This window comes from Terrapene carolina, unplaced genomic scaffold (genome assembly GCF_002925995.2).
Source record: "Terrapene carolina triunguis isolate 2854851 unplaced genomic scaffold, T_m_triunguis-2.0 Scaffold66, whole genome shotgun sequence".
NCBI classification, from domain to species: Eukaryota; Metazoa; Chordata; order Testudines; family Emydidae; genus Terrapene; species Terrapene triunguis.
The window spans coordinates 55069789-55091802 of NW_020664417.1; the positions used below are offsets into that span (position 1 = coordinate 55069789).

Genomic DNA, 22014 nt, shown 5'->3' on the forward strand with positions numbered 1-22014 from the left:
ATATGAGCAACACATCTCGAAGAACAACAGTTACAAAGGTGAGTAACCGTTTTTTACCTCAATTTATATATAAATAGTAAACCGGGTGCTTGAGACAGTAGGGAGAGGAGATGGCAGGAGACAGAGTAAATTTGTATTTCAGCAAATACTGGTGAGAAGAAAGAACATGGAGCCTCCTTCACCAGACTCCAGGTCACCTTCTTTACTCTTTGAATAAACCATTCTTTGAGGGGTAACTCTCAGAAGAATCCACTTCAAGGGTTAACTGGACTATAAAAGAAAGGGGAAAGAAAACTCAAGGGATCTGTCTCTCTCTCTCCCCTAAGAAGACAAAGGAACCAGCCCTTTGACTTTGAGGGGTGACCCTGACCGAAGAATTTGGTCAGCCGCATGCCTGGAAACATATGATAAGGATTTTACCTTGAACCAAGTCTAGCGTGTTTAAGTTTTAGCTGCTAGAAAGCGTTTTATCTTTAAACCATTTCTGACTTTAATACCTTATACTTGTACTGTATTCACTTAACACCTCTCTTTGTAGTTAAATAAACTTGTATTTTTAATCTAATCCAATGTTATGTTTCAACTGACCTGTTTGGTAATTCCAGTTAAAGTAGCAAACTGTTGAATATCTACCCTTTACAGGGGGAACAGACCTTTAATAACTTAATTGTCCAGGAGAGAGTGGGACAATGCAGAATGCACATTTTAGGAAAATTTGGGATGGGGAGTGTGTTAGGGTCATCCTGAAAGGCTGGTGGAAGCCAGAGAGTGACTGGAACATTGCCAACAGGCTGCTGGGGTCTGAGGTGCTGAACCAGGGTTGCACCTACAATCAGACACTCAGGGTGTAACATGCTGTTAGGCTGTTTGTGAGTAGCCCTGGTTGGGAGCTACCACAGTAAAGCATTGTGAGGCACCCAAGGTTGCAGAACAGGTGGTGAAAACCCCTCACTGGTCTGGATTACACCCGAATGTGACAGTTCCTCAAGTTTTCCCTTTTTGGTAATACAAATAAATAAATAATGATCATCTTCAAATGTTTTTCTAATACGCTGACCTTGGGTTGAAATGGATGTCCTCAGGAACTTGGCTGGGGTCAATGATGATTTTGTCATTGTCAACATAATTATCCAAGTCATCTGGGATCCTAAATTTGGCCATCTGAACTTCTGAATCACTCAGGCCAGCATGAGAAACGCGGGCATAACCCAACCTATCACATCCAAACACAGAATTACTTTGAAGAAATAGCTCAAAGTCAAATCACCACATTAAAGCCTTTTTAAATCAGTGTCTTTAACAGTTATTTTAACCCACCGATATAATTCTTTTCATTTCTATAGCACCTTTCATCCAAAGATCTCAAAGCACTCTACACACATAAGCTTCACAACACAATTTTGCATATGGAAAAACTGAGAAACAGTGTAAGTGCCTGAGATTACACGGCAAGTCAGATGTAGGACTACGAATATTATTTAGAAAGCATTATGTTGTAGTTTACAATCATTAGAATATATTGGTATGTCTCAACAACTTTTTTCAATTAAACCATTTTGAAAGTTTCCAATAAATATTCACGGAAGAGAAGTAAACTTAAAATACATGCGTAATAATAAAAGTTGTGTTATAAATGGCATCTCACTCAATACAGCTTTTCTCTGTGTATTCAGCCTCCTTATGGACAATATAGTTTACTACGTTTTATTCCTGTTAACACTGCAGACTCTATACAGCTATGTCAGAGTGAGCTCGATTCTATTCTGGTTCATGAATCACCAACAGAATTATTTACTAGGGGCTCAATCCTGCAAGTTGCTAAGCATCCAACCCTGGTCCAGCAAAGCACTTAGCATGTGGTCAACTTTAAGCACATGAGTATTCTCACTGACATCAATGCAAAGCTTTGTTGGACAGGGGCCAGAGTGCCCAACACCTCACAAGATCAAGCCTCAAGATAACATTTCAGAATTTGTATCACTGGTGGTGATGAGTGAGCAAGAATTCCAGGATGAGATTGCAGACCTGGGATTTAAGAAAATAAAGTCTTTATGTATTAACCGAGCAGATTTGACCTGGAAGTCTTAGAAACACAAAGATGGAACCCCCATGATGACATTTTTACAGAGTAACTTTACAAAGTAGAATCACACTAAGTCTGACTTCCACTTATCAGGTTCCATATTACTTCATGTTATACCTGACTGCCTGCATGTAGTTTAGTAGTTTGCCTTCAGCCAGTCAGAAAATTTGATGTAAATTAAAGATGAGAAGTAAGCTCTTCCATTCAGATGAGTTATACAGGTTTCTGTCATGAGATCTAAAAATGATAATGTAACATATCTAAAACAAGTAAATTATCCATTTCGACATACCTTATTAGTCCACGATACATGATATAATCACACCACCTGTCATTATCCGTACTGTCAATATCCTATGGGGAAAAAATAAAGCAAATATGACAAGGTTTCTTCAAAGATGGACCTCAGGTCAGGGCATGTCTCCAATAGGGGCACTATAGCTGCTGCAGTGCCACAGTGCAGATGCTTCCTACATTGACAGAAGGCATTTTTTCCATCAATGTAGGTAATCCACGACCCTGAGCAGCACTAGTTAGGTCGACAGAAGAATTCTTCCATCAACCTAATCTGCGTCTACACTGGGGGTTAGGTAGACTTAATTACAATGCTCAAGGGTATGAATTTTTCACACCCCTGAGCAACGTAGCTAGGTTGATCTAAATTTTAAATGTAGACCAGGCCTCAGTAACAGAATCTGTATGTGGACACAGAACAAGGAAATGATTTGCTTGAGATGTAGTCAAAAGTTGCAAAGGAAACAGAATCCTGATGTTAGATCCAGGCAGGTAAATAAAGGAAGACTGATTTTTTTTAAGGTATTTTATTTCTAAAATAATAGTTCCTAACAGGTAATTGAAAAATGGAACAGATTTTAAAACAAGTTGTTTTTTTAAAAAGTATGTGTATTTTTAACCCTATAATCTGCATAGGTTACTGATTTGGAATCTTAAATTCATCTTTTGTAAATTAGTCAATTGTTATAGTTAGTAGTAGTTCTACATTACCTTAACATTGCCATTTTCAATTAGTTCTATGTAATCTCTGGATCCAGGAGCTGAAGTGATATATCCTAGAAATACAAGCTGTCGAGAGTTATTCTTCAACAGGTTTGAAACAGCAATAGCCTGGAGCTTCCTGTCCAAGTCATCTCTGAAAGAAGTGGGAAACGGTTACTAAAAAATTTTTTTTTAAAGGATCAAAAAAGAGTCTCACTGATACAAACACAGAAAACCATGGGTTATGCAGTGGCAAACAGTGTGTGAAAGTTTACAAAAATAGGATGCTTTTTAAACTTTTGAAATGTTTGACCTATGGCACAAATTAGCTGCAAATAAGAGCTTCTTTCTCCTCAACACACTCCATGAATAGCTTGTTCTAAGTTTTTATACAGAGCTCTAATCACCATGAATATTTCATCTGAGTATCTTGTGCAGTTAAGACTTTGGATCTATCTAAATTATAAGTTTAACTGTGCCGGCACATAACTGTGTGGCACGTTTTGGGATGTCCACATTCTAACATGACCTTTTAATTGGACAGGACAACCAAATCCTAGCATTGCATTACAGAATCATGCTAAAGCCTAGATAATGTAACAATTTCTCTAACACCATTCAAAAACAGTGTCCCACAAATACTACCAACAAAAATGGTGCTGGAACATGTACTGATTTAACTAAATCGATTTAAAGACTGATTTTAATTTAACCAATGCAGGTTGTGTGCATAGACAACACCAGAAAATCATTATTCTCCTGTATGTTTGTATTGTAGAACCTTGTGCTGGTATTGCTGGACAGATGCAGATCAAAAGGCTTTATGCCGGAATATACCTTCCCAGTGCTCTTATTGTATTTACTGAATTTCTAAATATACCTTCCCAGTTCTCTTATTGTATTTATTGGGTTTCTAAATGACTACAATAAAAATATCAGTGATCCAAGTAGTGGAGTTGGTCTGCTTCCTCCTACAGATAACACACACTTAACACAAGCCAAAGGAATGTTTTAAACAAGGCACTGATCCAGATCTATACAAAGCTCTGTGCTGAAATAGCTATCTTCCTCACAGGTCCTCCCATGTGTCTCTGTGAGAGAAGACCTGCACTTATATATTCCCATTTTTTAAAAAAGAATCCTTTATTAATATAAAAGCTACGGTTTCTGATTACTGTTCCCCATTTTCAAAAGCAGCAATAAAATTATATTTTTAATTAGCCAATTATAAAGCCTCCATTATGAATACGAATTCTCAGAATTAGTCTCAAAACAGAATTTACTTTGCACCTGCTTCCTTAGCAAGCTGACAGTAGCCTTATAAACTGATAAACAGAGCAATGCTTAATATGGGATGATCTTGTGCCCCTTCTCCAAAGGAACTGGTGCTCGGGTGGGCTGAAAAAGCAAGTTCTTCCCTCAAAGGAGGTTTTTGGCTTCCAAGACTTTCAGTTGCACTCAGGTCATGTTTTCAAACTTTTCTTTTTATCTATGAGGGCTAGAATTTTTTTTCCTTAAGTGAAAGCTGAGATCCCAATAATCAGTTGACTTCTGGAGCTAGGGCTTTTAAGAAAAAATCCATCAAATATCACAAGACTTGAGAAATTTGTAAGAATTGGTAACACTGGTATTCTCCCCTAAATAAATGGAAAGCTGGACTGGAGGCTTTAGGTCACTAGAGGAACACTGCTGAAGGGGAGGGTGGAATGGCCAGGGAAGGATACCGCTGGAGGGAACTGTAGGCTGGTCAGTAGGTAGGAATGCTGGCACTAAGCACTGAGCTCCTTCCATTCCCCATGCACAGCTACCAGGTGGGCTGCTTGTTTCTATTCTTTTTCAATTTGAATGAATGGGCCGCCAGGAGGTGTTTCCCAGGCCCAGAAACAGCGCTCAACCATGTCGAGGTGATGCGTAACTGTTGCCAGCAATTGCAAATTGCTCCGCTCTATGTCTTCCAGCAGGGCTGCTTGCATGGCATCACATTGTTCTGCACAGTGGTTCCTGTATTGGCTGTGTAAATACTGCAGGATAACGTGTGAGATGCTTGTAATGCTCACAACAGGGCACAGCTGAGTGGGGTCCATGCTTATTGTGCTATGATGTCCGCCAGGGTAACCCAGGCTTGCGAAAAAGGCTTGGTTTGTTTGCCATTGATTTCAGGGAGGAAGGAAGGGAGGGAGGTAAGCGCATCATGGGAGGCTAATGCCATGTTCCCATAACCACCCGCGTCAATATTTTGGTTCCATAAGGCATTGCAAGCCCAACCCAAAATTCCATTCAGCTACATGCACTGTGGGATAGCTACCCACTGTGCAGTGCTCTGTGAGTTGATGCAAGCCCTGCTAGTGAGGATGCATTCTGCCGACACAATGAGCGTAGTGTGGACACGCAAGATTGACTTGCTTAAATCAAGGCTCGATGTCGACTTAACTTTGTAGTGTAGACATGGCCTGAGAGAAACACAGGTGCTTCCCCCTCTCCGTGGCCAGTTTCTCCCACTCCCTTCTTGTTGGGATGTGCTTCTCCTCCCTTCTCTGCTATCCTGACAGCCAGATTCTTTGGGGTGGGGACACAAAGTTGGACAGAAAAATGGAAGTGACTGGTCTGCCTGCTTTAAGCTCTCTTTTAGAGGCCAAATTGGGAGCCATTTCAGACCAATTCAGTTTAATTAGTAAGACAGTTTCCAAGAAATCCAGCTAAGTGGGAGTGAAGCTTCTGAGGTGGGAAAGTGGTGAGGGGGAACTTAATGGGTGGGCAGAAGGAAGCAAACTGATCATTTTAAACTCCCTCCCACATTCCCCTGGATCCTGGTGGTTATGGCCAGACACTTTCAACTTGCTTTCTAACATAATTATAATAATTAGGGAGTTTATGGAATTGCCACCAGTAATTGCTTGTAGCTCCAGTACAACTCACATTTTCTATGCTTTTAGCCTGTGATCTCCTCAAGGCGGAATCCTGTTTTTAGCATGGCCCATTCATTAGTTTAAAGTGCCAAGTACACCTTACAGCACTATAAATAACAACTAACCACAGAGTAAATTGAAAGCTGCTTAGCTGTCTCTTCTAGGTTTTATGCCAGAGGTCCCCAAACTGGAGGAACATTCGGGGGCGGGGGGCACAGCTGGGACCTGGGCCAGCCCCCATGGGAGGCGGGATGGGAGCACCACTTAGCTCCGTTCCTGGCCCTGACCCCACTAACAAACACCAGCTGTTTTCAGAAGCTTTTTTGCCTTTTATATTCCTTATCTGAATGTATAGTTATCTCTGCATAAATTACAGTAATTAAGAGATAAATCCCTAAATCTAATAACTGGGATCTTAATATTAGCTACTGTGGAGAATAAAGCAAAACGAATTAAAACTACTTAAAGATTCACAAAACCTGCCCAATGTATTAATATACATTACACAGCCATAATCAAGACATTCCTTTAAGGAAAGATTGAGAAAGACAATATATTTGTTAATCCCCTCAAGCTTTTGATTCATCAGCGCAATTCTTCATTTCAGAAGCTGGAGGTCAGGTTTTACACCTCCAGTTTTAGCTATCCAGTAAAGGTACTGAACTTGTTTTTTTCTTGCTGTTTATACAATGTATCTTATTAGAAGTCTCAGAATTGCTATCTTTCAGTGCAGAGGGGGAAAAAAGAACTCCCTACACTTAGACCCTATAACTTCTTACCAAGCCACAATTTATGCCATCTACCTGTACCTGAGTCTATCCTCCCTGATGGAACATCATGGAACTCTATCTACTGAGGGGGAGGAGGCTGAGGTCAGGGGGAGGAATCCAATACAGTTTCAAAGCCAATCTTGACTCTGTAGACACTAAATAGTCTGTAAAATCAGCATAGTAGCTTTGCAAGGTCTATAGCAGTGTAAACCTGCATATCTCAGGGACGGCTGAGTTTTGCCGGATACATTTCTACCTTAAAATAAAATCAAGATCCTTTCCCAAACCATTAACTTTATCATAGTATCTCCTCCGATGTGCCTGGTTAAAAAGCAATTATTACGGTGGAAAATGTTTAGAGGACATTTACTTTATAAAAATCACTGCTTAATGTCAATTACATTTTGCTTTCCATTTTCTATGTAACTGAATTAAAAAAAAAAATCACACACTCTTCATTTCCAAAGTGAGCAACAACAAAATCCACCAGTTTCCCAGTGAAGTTGACAGTCATGGAGATGGCTGGTGCAATCTCTCCCTCAGGGGATGGGAGAAGGTGATGGCTGGATTTCACAATTGGGTATCTTGATAGAGCCATAATCCTACAGTGAAATAGAAGGAAACTTAATTGTTTCAGTTCTAAAACATGATGAGGATGGTCCATAAACAAGCAGACCAAATACAGACATCAGACTTCAAAACACAAATACTGCTTACAGTGCATTAGGAAAGGTAAGTGAAACTGGATAGTATTCAGAATGTAGATTGATTTTAGCATTTAGGGCCCAATCCAATGGCCACTGAAGTCAGTGAAAGGACTCCTATTATCTTCAATGGACTTTGGATCAGACTCAGTCTTCAGCACATTGCCTCAGCAATCCTTGAGCAAATTTAGTTATGCTAGGCACAAGGCCACAGGCTCAGTGCCATACTTTTTGTACACAACAAAGCAGAATACAATAAAGTATCTGCATATATTGAAGCATTCAATATCTTTTTCACATACATAAAAACACTTTTAAAAGTTGTTTTTAAACACAAATAAACATTTTTAAATATTTTGTCAAGGATATTCTTCCACTACAGAAAGGAACAGCTGAGAGTCTACCAGGAGGCACTGCAGCACACAGAAAAATGAGAAAGTAAAATCAGTGTGCCATCCACAACTCTTAGCAGAACAGCTCTTCCAGAAGAATTATCCATTGCAGGAAGGAAGCAGCTGCTTTGATGTCCTAGACAATGCACATACATTACAACAAGAGGCTCCTGAAAAGCAGCACAATTTCACTGAATATCCTGCCAGCCACAGCACAGGATGGCAAGGCCTTTTGAAAAGTGAAAATAAGCCTGACATTTTGACTTAGAGCACCACTGCGAAGTAATTCAAGGAAGGAAGACTGAAATAAATAGTTGATATCCTCCATGCAAAATAGGACTTCATAACAACCATCCTTCCATAACTTTTGATTACAAGTGAGCAGTAATCCAACCTTAAATTGAAAACTTTTCATTCGTTCACCTTCAGTTTGGATTTTTTAAGTGTAGTTTTTACTTTCACAAAATATTTTATGACGTAGTATTTTAATGGGAAATTTTGTAGGACCATGTGACCAACTACTCCTTTCTCTACTTCATTTCTCATTCTTTAAAATAAAGAGGTGGAAGATTCCTGTAACCAGGTTCCTCCAAGCGTTGAATCACAGGGTAGAAATTAAAAGTAAAGTGTAATAAATGTTACTAGGAAGCTCCATATGCTATTGAAACCTCAAAATTCCCCTTAACACAATCCAGTATCATAAAAATCGCTATTTCAAGGCAGCGAAGACCTTCAAGTACACCTTGAGTGGAAGCTGGTCAGATAGTAATGTAGAACTGGATACCAGAGACTTGGTTACAAAAAACATGTACAGATGTATCTTTCTATATATTTTCCTGCATAAAGTCCAAGCTAGATTCAAACTCATGTTAATCAAAATTCCAAGTTATTCCCAGCACAGTTTATACCGTACTTAAGCCTGAATCCCAAATTCCCCAAGGCCAAAATGTAATGAAGAGAAATACTAGCTAGCTATAGTGTTTGGAGCATGGCTCTTCTCAGTCTAGCCAGACTATAAACCAGTAGTAATTCCCTTCATTCTACTGCAGGATACAAGAATCTGGAGGGCAGACTTTGAAGACTGGCCTTTTCTAAACTGGCATCTTCTTTTCTGCATTCTGTACCTAGGAACTTGGCACACACTGCTCTCAAAGTCTGCTGTCCAGCTTCCCTGATTTTACCAAGATTCTGAGTGTCTCTCGTCCACCTTTGGAAAAATAAGGGCTGTATTGTACATTAAGTTGCTAAGAACTTTTATCATTAAAGCTTGTGACATTTTAATTCATATTTTTAAAAATCCATGTCTTTCCACACCTATTGTGTCTGTTTCCAGAGATAACTCACCCCCACGTGTGATCCCTTGCGCTTGGACCAAAATCGGTGTAAAAACCCAGTTTTTCTCCTAACCACATGGTTGGATCAATATTCCCAATGAATGGCTTAGAGGCATCACTCTCCAGAATGGTAATAAAATCTGCACCTGGGAGACAAAATTTTGAAAAACTATAACTGTATAAAAAACCCTCAAAGTTATTCTTCTGCTCACACAGGATGGATGCAGCTCCCTCCAGCACCAGTCAGTGCCAATTCTACATTGACCAGAGGTTACTAAAGAGTGATGCAAGGTGTTCTCTTTCATCCATTGTTGTATACGCTGTTTCTGAAGTGCTCCCAGCCCTTGCTACCTAAGACCCCTCAGTATGGACCCCTTACACCAATAATTCAGCCCATTCCACAAAAGTGTTTGTTAATAGTGTTCCTGAAGTCTCTCCTGCACCCCCACAAGATGGAATTGCAGCCTTACTTCAAGAACACTTTTAGAGCGTTTTATTTAGTACAATAAAAATATGAGTGAAGGACTTGGTGGCTCAGAGAATTTGAATGGGACACAGAACTCTTCCTTTCTAGGGATCAGCTCAAACGCAGCTCACACAGGTAATGACTGAAAGTGGATATTATTTGATGGTTGTTGATCTATGTAAAGTAAGCTCGTCTGGGTCCAGTTCAGAACAGACAGGTGTCCACTTCACAAAAACTCACCATCACATTTGGCACTTTTATTGGCTGTCTCATCAGAGACAAGAAATGAATAAGCACAGCAACTCAGCTGCTCACTCACCATTAGAAATGTCCCCTCAAGGTCAAGGTTGAGGCATGTTGGTAGCTGACAATGTGGGAGAAGTTTGCTCTGCCCTTAGACATGATATTTTTATTCTAAGATTCTCATAAAAATCAGGTAATTTTAATCAGAAACAAAACAATGCTTGCTCATTTCTGAAAGGGTGGAATCTCAAATTTGCTACACCTCAATTATTAGTGAATTTATGAATTTCCTAGAAAGTTATGTAATATTTATATAAAACATAGAATTCTGTAATTTTATATTAAACCTATGTCACCAGTAGACAGAGATGTAGATTTCTTAATCTAAGGTTTGTCTTGAAATTTCTTACTACTGTTTTTGACATCTGAATTGCTTCTTTTGGAAATAAACATTTCACTATCACAAAGAAACTTTCAAAGGAAAATAAGTAAATTACTGATCCAGTCATTTATGCTTTTGGTTCATGAAGGCTTCAGTTGATGGGTTTTAATGTGCATGAGAAATAAATACTTTCAATATATTTCTTATATAGATACTTTCAGGTTAAAAACATGGGCTACACTGTTCTATCTGAAGGGAAAAAAACCACTAAGAGGACAAGTATCAGAGGGGTAGCCGTGTTAGTCTGGATCTGTAAAAAGCAACAAAGAGTCCTGTGGCACCTTATAAACTAACAGACGTATTGGAGCATAAGCTTTCATGGGAATATTCACCCACAAAAGCTTATGCTCCAATACGTCTGTTAGTCTATAAGGTGCCACAGGACTCTTTGTCACTAAAAGGACAGAGAGTGGCCCAACTTTCAACTCCCGGAGTTCTGAATTGTTTTTTTTAGAGGGTGGGGGTTGCCTACTGAATGGGCCGAGGTGTCTGCTCCCTAAACACAAAACCATTAGGGCACTTGAGGAGGTCAGAGCCGTCTGTAATAGCCCAGTGCTTCTTGTTGCTTTTTAGCCCCCATGTCATACATCAGCATGACATGCTGCGTCAATGCCTGCAAACTGCTCATTGACATGGAGACAACACCTGCTCAGGGGAACAATTGGTTCCCTTAGTAAAAGGGGAACACACAAACCATAATGCTAACCCCATCATCAGCATCACTCCTTCCTAATGCCCTTTGTGCACCTGAAGAGGAGCTTGTGTGAGAATAATGTTATAAAGCCTCCCCCACACACTCCAGTTCCACCTGATCTTGGCCCTTTCCATTCATGAGAGCAGTAGGGACAATCCAGATACATACGTAGTGCTAGAAAAGCAAATTTTCTTGCTCATATATGTTAAAATCAACATCTTAGAGTATAAAATCAAGTACATTTTAATAAGAATTCCTCTCTCTCATACTACTATTTATAATGTTTACGTTATACATTTCTCAGCTTTGACAATGCAAATAGACAAGTTCATTTCTCAAGTTTATAATTCGTGGCTAGCCGCCATTTTCATTTTCAGGCACTCAAGAAATGCACAAGGCTGCACTATTTTGCTTGCAGACATTGTAAGGGAATGTTTATTTTAAAACTAGGAGTTCGGTGTCACCTTAAAGACTAACAGATTTATTTGGGCATAAGCTTTCGTGGGTAAAAAAATGAAGTGGGTTTTTTACCCACGAAAGCTTATGGTCAAATAAATCTGTTAGTCTTTAAGGTGCCACCGGACTCCTCGTTGTTTTTGTGGATACAGACTAACATGGCTACCCCCTGATATTTTAAAACTGTTTCCATTGGAATTAAAAATAATGGAGAAGTTAAAAAAACTAAATTTGGAGCCAAGTTTATCTGAAAGAGTCTTTAAACTTAAACTTTCTTTAAGTAAATGTACCAAATATTTTGCTATTTGCAGTTTTGTTGTAGCCATGTTGGTCACAGGATATCAGAGAGACAAAGTGGGTGAGGTAATATCTTTAATTGGACCAACCTCTGTCAGGGAAAGAGACAAGCTTTTGAGCTTACAAAGAGCTCTACTTCAGGTCTGGGAAAAATACTTAGAATGTCACAGCTACATACAAGGTGGAACAGATTGTTAAGCATAAGGAGTTACCACGTGTTGCAAGAGGCCATTTAAGGTGAAGTGGGCAGTTAACACCTCTGCAGTAATAGGACAACGAAAGGTTAGTGGGTTACAGATTGATTCAATAAAGACAATCAATTTATAACTCATTACAACAATTTTTTTAGTGATTAACAAAGTGATGAATTTAAGCTCTCAGGCTCATCTTTTGGAAGCATTGTGCAGGTTTCCTTTGAGGATGAGGACTAAGAGGTCAGATATGGAGTGACTGACTTGTGAAAAGTGGCCTCTTAGTCCTCATCCTCAAAGGAAACCTGCACAGAGCCTGGGCGCTTAAATTCAAAACTTTGCTAGACATTAAAAAAAATCATTGATTCAATAAAGACACTGGATTTATGGCTCATTACAACAAACCTGTCACCCACTAACGCTCCTTTGTCCTACAACAGCAGAGGGGTTAACTGCCCACTTCACCTTCAATATTTTGCTTACAGAAATGTATTTAGACAATCACTCCTCTCTATTACAAGAAAGAAAAAATCTGAGGTTGATTATTAAAAAGTTCTCTCCAGCGGCGAATTCCACTTAAAACCAGAGGGGATATCACTTCCTCTTACTTGTTTGAAGCAAGTGGATTTTTAAGTGTATCACTGACATGATCATAATGGAACAGCTATAAACACAAAAGTTTAAAAGAAACTATTTCATCCTACTGCTGTGAGGAACAGTCCTGTGCTAAGAGGAGGATGGATTCAATGACCCAGTAGGTTCTCTTCTTTCTAGCTCCTATGATTATACCTTGTAGGATACACTCCTAAAATAAGGCTGACACAAAAAGGTACCTGTTTGATTAAGCAGAATTGCTGAACCTTCCAGGTTTGGCCACCCCTCATTGTCATATCCAAACCTGAAAGGCCAGATTGCAGCAGAGAAGTCTCTTGTTGAAGGCTGTAAGAAAAGAGAATGAAGAATTAAAAACCCGGTAAATTCTATGATGTCTTTTAATCTAGGGTGCCATAAAACAGATCTAAGATTACACATTTTAATGAGTACATGCTCCTAACACAGCTAAGTAGATCACAGAGGTCTGTAGGTATTATTAATTGCACATAATTTCCACAAAGAGAGAAAATCAGGAAGTCATGACATTTAAAATGTACCCACACAAATAAGGTAGGCAAATGAATGAGAAGGGGGGGAGGGGCTACTCTCTCCCCATTCATGATGCGTCATAAACCTGGATAAATACCACAAAAAAGTTACCCAGACATTCACTCACATTTTAGTGTTTTTGCATCACCTTTATTCAGACCTTTTTTGTATTTGCCATCTGTGACTATTCTAATGAAAACTAGTAGGAATAGTTGTCATAAAAGCAAGTTTTGACTGAATATTTCAGGATAGTCACAGAAAGAAAATTTCTAATTCATAATTGCAATTATTCACACCAGAAAGTTGATTTTATAACATTCATCCATTCATGGAACAAAAACATGTCATGTAACATGTGTCTAATCAAAACAGCTCTAATTTCAAACTGAAGCTATCGAATACTCAAAGCAAAACTAACATTTGTAAGTAAACTGCATGCTGAAATACGTTAGCATAAAACAATCTCTCTCGCCTGAAGCTGTCACAGCAACACCCAGCTCTTTGGCCAGATAGGAAGCTTGGATCCCACCCACCCCCTTAAAAAAAAAAAATCAAATCTCCTTAATGAATCGAGAAGGGATGCTTCTAACTTGCAATAGTTTGTCAGAAAGGCTCCATTCAGAGTGACATAGTAACAAGGTGGCTTGCCTCATTAAGGGTCAGGGGGCCTGGGGCCAGCAAGCCCTGTTCAGTTATCAGACCCAGCTGAAGGGATCAGGGGATTCCTATAAGAGCTTAAGGGGAGCTGCAGGAAGTAGAGTGGCTCCTGTGTTCTGAATACAGGGGCGGCTCTATGGTTTTTGCCGCCCCAAGCACAGCAGTCAGGCGGCTTTCGGCGGCAGGCCTGCGGGATTCTGGTCACGCAGATTCGGCAGCATGCCTGCGGGAGGTCCGCCGGTCCCGCGCCTTCGGCGTACCTGCGGCCGAATTGCCGCTGAAGCCACAGGACCGGCGGACCTCCCGCAGGTATGCCACCAAAGGCAGCCTGACTGCGGCCCTCACAGGGACCGCCAGGCTGCCCCCCGCGGCTTGCTGCCCCAGGCATGCGCTTGCTGCGCTGGTGCTTGGAGCCGCCCCTGTCTGAATAGAGTTCAAGTGCAGCATTAGTCCTTCCTGGGCTTGGGAGACAGCACAGCAGCCCTACAGTGACCGACCTGTTGTCGTGTATAAATGAATTTGTGAGGTAAGAGTCCCATGGTCTTTTCAAAAGCTGGTTCTCCATGGCAGCACAACAGGCCTGTCACTGTACCAGCTTCAGCTTAGATTTTCACTGTGGTTACCCTATACTGCTACGCATACTAGCAATGGAGCACTGCAACATCAGCCTAGTGACATGTCATGGTTAAGACAGCATTTCAAACAAGAAGCATGTGACTGCTTTTCAAATCAAGGATTTAATTCCAGCTAATAAAGAACGTTATTCCAACTTACCTGATCCAGTTTTAAACAAAATGCTTGTTAGGTGGGTAAATCCTATAGTCTAATCAAAGCACTCCATTTCTGAACTGAAGACAGTAACCGTTATTCAGGACAAAGGATAATGCGGATAAAAACTTGGTACTGTTCATGAAGGGGGATGTATGAAGCTTGGAAATGAATCTGATGCAATATCATACACACTTCTCAACACTGCCCAACTCAACAAAATTCGAACAGATTCTACTATGACTCAGCCAAGTTACAGGCACTGAGTTTAGAATCTCCAACCTGCTGGGTACAAAACCACTTGCTTGCTTCACTATCACACGTTCTTAGGTCATGAATACATGGGCAACTATTTGCATCAACATCAGTGAAGCACGTGAACTCCCTCATTACCCCTTGAGTTAAATTCTGCCCCTGATGAAAGTAACCCTGCATCAGCCAACTTGAAGGAAAAAAAAAAGTGTACTCACAGACTACCTTATATAATAAAAGTTTTACTGAGGCACTGGAAAGATTGCTATCATTCCTCCAATCAGAGAGTGGAAGTCAGAACAACCATTCACATTCATCATCATGGAAGAGGGTGGAAAGACACTCTCTCAAGAAGAGGCAATTTGAACATATTTTCCCAATCCTGGAGATGCCCCAAAACATCTTTACACCATAAAAGCCCTTGGGTTTATATTATATTGTAAATCCACACTTCGCAGTCCAATGGGTTCTCACTTGTTCTCTCTTCCCACATCCTCCTCTTGCTGTGTCCAATTTTCCTTTCTTTTGCCCTACATTTTCTTTGGACCATTCCCTTTTTCCTACTTGTCTTTCCTCCCTCCTCAGTTTTATACCATACTAATAGTATCACTATTCATTACTCTCTGACAAGCGCTTTGGAGGCAATTCTAACTTAATTTTAGTCTTCATTTTTCCCACCCATTATTTTTTATTTGCATTACAGAAGCACTTAGCAGTCCCAAGTAAGATCAGGGCCCCATTGTGATAGCTGCCATATGTATTCATAGCAAGAGAGACAGTTGCTGCACAAAAACAACTGCAATTCAAACAGACAAGGCAGACAAAGGGTGTGAGAAAGGAAGTATCATCCCCCATTTTTTAAAAAACAGATGGGGAAGTAAGGCACAGAGATTGAGGGCTTGTCCACACTACCCGCCGGATCGGCGGGCAGTGATCGATCCAGTGGGGGTCGATTTATCGCGTCTAGTATAGATGCAATAAATCGACCGCTGAGCGCTCTTCTGTCGACTCCGGTACTCCATCAGAATGAGGAGCACAAGCAGAGTCGACGGGAGAGCGTCAGCTGTCAACTTATTGCAGTGAAGACACAGCGGTAAGTAGACCTAAGTACGTCGACTTCAACTACACTATTCATGTAGCTGAAGTTGCATATCTTAGATCGACCCAGCACGGTAGTGTAGACAAGCCCTAACTGACTTACCCAATGTCATAAAAGAAGTCTGCTGCAAAGTCAGGAACTGAGACCAGATCTCCCAAGACCCAGTCCAGTGACTCAACCACAAGACCATTTTCCTCTGTTCAATGCATATTCATATACTGAGTGACTTATAGTTGCTGTGTATTGCTGGAAAGATTTCTAAGGGATCATTTGCAGATGTTACATTGTGTTTGAAAATATATTTCTTTGTTAAAAAAATAAACATATTACTCACCCCTTGACCTAATTTCTTCTCATAAACTTTATATCGCAGTCCTAATCCTAGCAAACCCACACCAACAAACAGCCATAAGACTTGAAACAGAAAAAACACAGGAAATTAGTTGTGAGAGAGAAAAAGGGAAAGAGTGCAGAGTTAATTTCATGGTCTCAGTTAAACATGGAAGGATATATTCTCTTCCTTGGGATTAATATTCAAGGAATCGGAGATACTGTCCGGTTATAGTTAAATCTCCACATATTTCAACAATAACACAGTCCCAAGGAAGTGTAAGTACTTAGAAAGTATCTGCCCATCAGCATACATGCGGATATTTTTAGAAGAAAAATCTATCTGCCTTGCATTCATGTCCTCCAAAACAAAGCAGAAACAGCAGGCTTCATATAGCACTTTCCTTTGTATAGCTGAAATTATCTCTACTGAAGAACCTGTTACAGAAATTCATAAAGGCAAAAAGAAAATGCTCTGTTTTTCCTGGCTCTGTACCAGAAATCCTTTTGGAGTATGGAAATATTAATTTGTTAATATTATCTTGCCAAGCAAATAGCTATAGTTTACTTTAAAAACTCCCAGACCTCAGAAAGATGCAGTCCCTATCAAACCTCCATAGAAGCACTTTTCTAAATGTACAAATTGGCAGATTCTTGAAGAAGCACTAAAACCTTATAGAACGCAAATCATAGCATGCGTCTGACGAAGTGGGTATTCACCCACTAAAGCTTATGCTCCAATACGTCTGTTAGTCTATAAGGTGCCACAGGACTCTTTGTTGCTTTTTACAGATCCAGACTAACACGGCTACCCCTCTAATACATAGCTTCTCTGTTGCTTCTGAAGTCTGCCAAATCACAGCAGTGGACAGCTAAGGGTTTGGCACTTCATAACTCGGTGATTAAATCACTTTGTGATCACTTCACATATACAAAGGCACATTATGCCTATCAAAAAACTCAGTTAACTCTAGTCAATTCATTCATCAAATCCTTAAACAAACAGTGATAAACTGACGTATAATTAATTTTACATTAATATCAAACTCCTGTAAAACAACTTTACTGCACATTTAGGCAAACTTTACCATGAATAATGGCAGAGAAAAAAAGACACATATTTACATGCCTTATAATGCACAAAGGTGTTTGAGGGAGAAACTGACCAAAGAGCAGTAAAGTCTGGGAATGCTGGGGAAGTAAAGCCAGAGGTCAGTGTTGCAATAAGTTATAATATCAGCTTGATAGGACAAGGCTATGCAGTGAAGCCAGTAGACAGGGTATTTTACTGTTCCACTCTTCTGAAGTTATAACAAGGCTAATGGCTTTGTTTTGGGGGTGTTAAAACTTCTCACATTGACTATAAATATATTTTACTACACCCTAGGTACTTATATGGCCCCACTATCACAGTTTCTGAGCATTTCACAATCTTTAATAATATTCACAACACCCATGAGGGGTAGGGAAGTACCATCATCTCTGTTTTACAGATGGGGAAGTGAGGCACAGAGAGGCTAAGGGATTTGCCCAAGGTCATGCAGGTAGTGATGGCAAAGCAGGGACTTGAACACAGGCCTCCTACATCCTGACCTAATGCCCTAACCTCTAGACAACTTCTCTCTCTAATGCTCTATGTAACTGAAAAGCTATTATTGGAGTATGTGACCCCAGTTCCCCACTACATCTCAGATGTGCTCAGTTGTAGCGGAGAATGGCAGCCACAGGGAGCTGGCTGCAGCTCATTGATTCTCAACCAACAGAAGTTACAGCAGTGAGGCTCCTACGTCCAGTTGTGCCACTGAGGTGAACAGGGTAGTCAACTCATAATTTTATTGCAAGTTTCATGATATTTGGTATTATTTTTACTTAAAACCCCAGCTCATAGAACCATGTTATTTTGTGAGAATCTCACCTTCATTTAAAAAAAAATATGAAAGCAAGTTTTTAATCTCTCATGCTTGCAGAAAAAAAGCTTCAAAATGTGACCCAAGTGCATCCTAAAGGTTTAGAAACCAGAAGGCCAAAATAAATAAAAACAATCCAACTATTTTTTTATGAAAGGTTGATTATTTTTCTGAGGGCCGACTCTTTACTTTTTTTTTTTTTTTAACGTTTGGGGTTAGCAATACTGTGTAAGCTCCAGCAAATCAGGCATAGTGAAACCTTGGTCTACCACTTGCCCCCCACTTCCCCCAAGCTTGACATGCCCCCTTCTCCTCCTTGTGCTGGGGCTGAGGGGTGCAGCTGACATAAGCAACTTGACAGACATTCCCTGTGACTCTGAAAGTGTTTCTCCCGGCCCAGGGTTAATGTCCTTGGCATTTTTATTTTTGTCTTCCATACATTTTAGGCTTGTGCAGTTATATATTTTCCTACTTAGTATCAAATATTTAGTTATTGGCTTCTTTACAAAAGCAGCAAAGAAAGCAACTTTAATAATTTAGGACCATATTCTCTCCTTGATCTGTGCTCTGTGCCTAAAACTTCCACTCTGTATCAGTGGAAGATCACACTCCATCATTTTCATTAGCATACTCACTAATAAAATTGTTAAAGCCTTATAGTATGTCATTAATGCTATTTGCAATATAATAGTGTTCCATGTTTTTCTATGCCTCTTAGGACATGTAGGTGCCAACCAGTAATTCACTTTATTTATACAAAAAAAAGCTATTTTGGTCGGTCATTTTTCAAGTTTGGAATCTTCAGTCGAAAGATACACTGGCACTAGAGGTGATCATCTTTGAGTTGGTCTGTTTTTTTGTTTTGTTTTGTTTGCTTTTAAATTCTATCAGATTAGCACCTTTTACCAGTATTAAATTCAGACAGTAGATTTTATAGCTGCATGAAACCTGAGCAAGATTTAAAGTGCCAACAGCAGTTATGATTTCAATATTCAGTTAATTAAAAAATAAACATTGTTAGATCAACAGGAACAGCTTTACATTCTTATTTTGTTTTAGTTTTCAGACCAGTTTTAAAACTGTCACTATCATGGGAAAAAGGACACACATGCTTTGTTGATACCACTCTGAGAGCTAAGACTACTTCTCCCAGGGGCGCTGGAACAATTTGTATAGTGGGGGTGCTGAGAGCCATTGAACCAAACTGTAAACCCTATAGATGGAAACCACTTCAAGCCAGGGGATGCAGCAGCGCACACACACACACACACACACACACACACACACCGAATTCCAGCACCTGTGACGTCTCCTGCAAATGGATAAGAAAAATACTGTAAATAGTGGACCAGATCCTCTGCTAATGTGAATCAGCATTGCTCTGGAACTACACCAGTTGAAGATCTGGCCCTGTATCTAAAGTATCAGAACAAACATCTCTAAAAACTGACTGAGGAAAATCCTGCACTGCTTTATTTTTCTCTTACTGAAATCATATTCCCAATTCAACAGTACGATTAAATTAGAGGTACTTAGTTTAAGAAAGGAAGCAAAATTATACTTACATAGTTTGATATATTTTTCACTTTGTTTGAATAGTGGCTTGTAGCTACTTTTAACTTGAAATATACAATTAAGGTTCTTCCTGGAGCCAATAAGTTCATCTAACCCAACAAACAACATGACAACTCCTGTAACAAACATAACATTCTTAGTTTTTCATGTACCTTTTACTTATTAAATGCAATGAGACTGTGATAATACAACCTTATAGCTGAGGATTTACATATGCAAAGTTTATGGACAGTCAAAGCTTTCGCTCCCACTGCAACAATAACTTACCCATATGGAATTAGATTTATCTATATTTGCAAACTACAGTAATACAATAGATGCACACAAGTTATATTGGCTGGGATGGCCCCGCTTATCAATGTCATGATACTCACTGATGTATGTAACACTTTGGTCATAATTTTGCATTTGACTTAAATACGTGTAGACACGTATTGTAAACAATAACCATCAGTGACTGAGCATACACCTTCATTGCTTATCAAAATTAAATTTGCCACAAATTGTAAATATTTCAAAATAAGAGTATCCCAACAACTTATTTAAAACCTCACTGTACCCTATTCTAAACAAAAAAATATGGAGAGCCAGAATCATATTCTCTACGTTTAATTTTAATACATTCCTGTTAAGATAAGATTTAACATGCCTAGAACAAATGGAAAGACCAATTTATAGAACTCCTGGGAAAAAGACAATGGGGCAGAACCTCATCCCTTTTAAGCCTGCTTTGTGCTGCTCTGGCAGTAGCCCGCAAAAGATCGCTTTACATAGAGAAATCCCAGAGACAACTCTACGCTACTCTCTGCAGACATCCTTCGGGTTCTGACAGTTCCTCTGCATCCCTTGGGAGCTGTTGGAGCCTGTACAACTGAGAGCAGCTCTAGTTTGTTCCTTAAGACCAGACAAGTGCCCAGCAGCCCAGGGACCAGGGAGTTAATTTACAGCTAGCTTTGCAGTCCCCAAGTCTAAACTGCATCCTGGTGCTAAAAGACCAGTCCTGAGGATCTGGCTCATTATTTAAAATGGAAATGCTGAGACAACTTTAGCCTTCTTGGGTGCTATTTGTTCCCACTTTAACATATTTTATCAGGTTCATTTTGCTATCAAAACACTGGTATAAGTTTGATTTTATCTTACTCCATACATATGCTGATTGGGAGATCAGCAATATTACCACAATGCTCTTTTTAAGGATTTTTTTTATAAAACAAAATTACACCCTGAGTCTGCATCAAGTTCCACTAACACCTTCTGCAGAGTCCCAACCATTTCAATGGAGCACTGCAGGGTACCATGTCCAAATGCAAAATCAGGGCCTTAGATTTTATGTTCTAATACACACTGGATAAATGACACTGAATGGTTCTGCTGAGCAATACAACCCCCACATCAGCCCAATCCTTTTAAAATTTACTAGAATTCATCTGGACAACAGCTTATACCTTAACATTTGATTTACAGTACCTTAAAATAACCTGCTGGAAAATAATAATGGATATTTAGAATCCAGAACGAGTTACAAATCCACTGCTCTCTCATCAAGACACTGTTTATGTAGGAACTGACAGGGGCCAGCTTTTCAGCTATGTCCTTAACCTTGTGTAAGTGATCTGTAACAGCCAACTTCAGAGGTCAGTTGAATGTGGCAAACAATGTATTGTGTTCTTCTTGACAGCCAACAGTGGGACCTGTTCTTTTTAAGAACAGACCACTACATATTGACATATTTAAAAAGCCAGGATGAAGCTTCAAACTGCTTACTGTTGCAATACAATTTGAGGAGCATATTTTCTTCTCACTGTATGTAATTTAGATTAACATTATAGGCATTATCCTGCATTCCTTATACATCAAAGAATCCCACTGGCTGCAATGGAAATTTGGATGCATAAAGCATACAGCATAGGGCTCTGTTGGAATACAAGAATGTGCACTAAAGTGAACATGCATCCTTCAGATGTTTGTGCTGTAGTTAACTAGCTCAAGAAGTGACGTTTCATTTCTGTTAAATAGCAGAGTTGTTGCTTTAAGTAAAACAGTCCATCAACTTCCTCGCTGTTCTTGAACATTACTAATGTTATAAATGTTGCAAACCACAGTGCTAGTTCTCTGCTCAATGAATGAGAGGGCACACTACCACCCTCTCAATTGGGGACTGATTCAAAGTCCATTAAAGTCAATGGAAAGAGTGAGTGACTTTGGTAGGCCTGGGATCGGGCCTTTGGTCAGTTTAATCAGTTTGAAGAACCACAGTAATGAAAAAAGAACAGGAGTACTTGTGGCACCTTAGAGACTAACAAATTTAT

At 39.7% G+C, this 22014-nt stretch overlaps 1 protein-coding gene across 1 annotated transcript in view; it reads right to left on the reverse strand.

The window, feature by feature from the left end:
* Nucleotides 1-22014, reverse strand: part of CWH43 (cell wall biogenesis 43 C-terminal homolog) — a 40456-nt gene that overhangs the window by 5961 nt on the left and 12481 nt on the right. The window contains exons 8-15 of the mRNA XM_024216265.2: nt 19696-19821; nt 16228-16307; nt 12808-12913; nt 9196-9331; nt 7208-7357; nt 3089-3233; nt 2376-2437; nt 1058-1213 (exon numbers count right to left, since the gene is read on the reverse strand). Of these exons, the coding sequence (XP_024072033.2) occupies nt 1058-1213; nt 2376-2437; nt 3089-3233; nt 7208-7357; nt 9196-9331; nt 12808-12913; nt 16228-16307; nt 19696-19821 (961 nt within the window). The remainder of the gene's footprint in view (nt 1-1057; nt 1214-2375; nt 2438-3088; nt 3234-7207; nt 7358-9195; nt 9332-12807; nt 12914-16227; nt 16308-19695; nt 19822-22014) is intronic.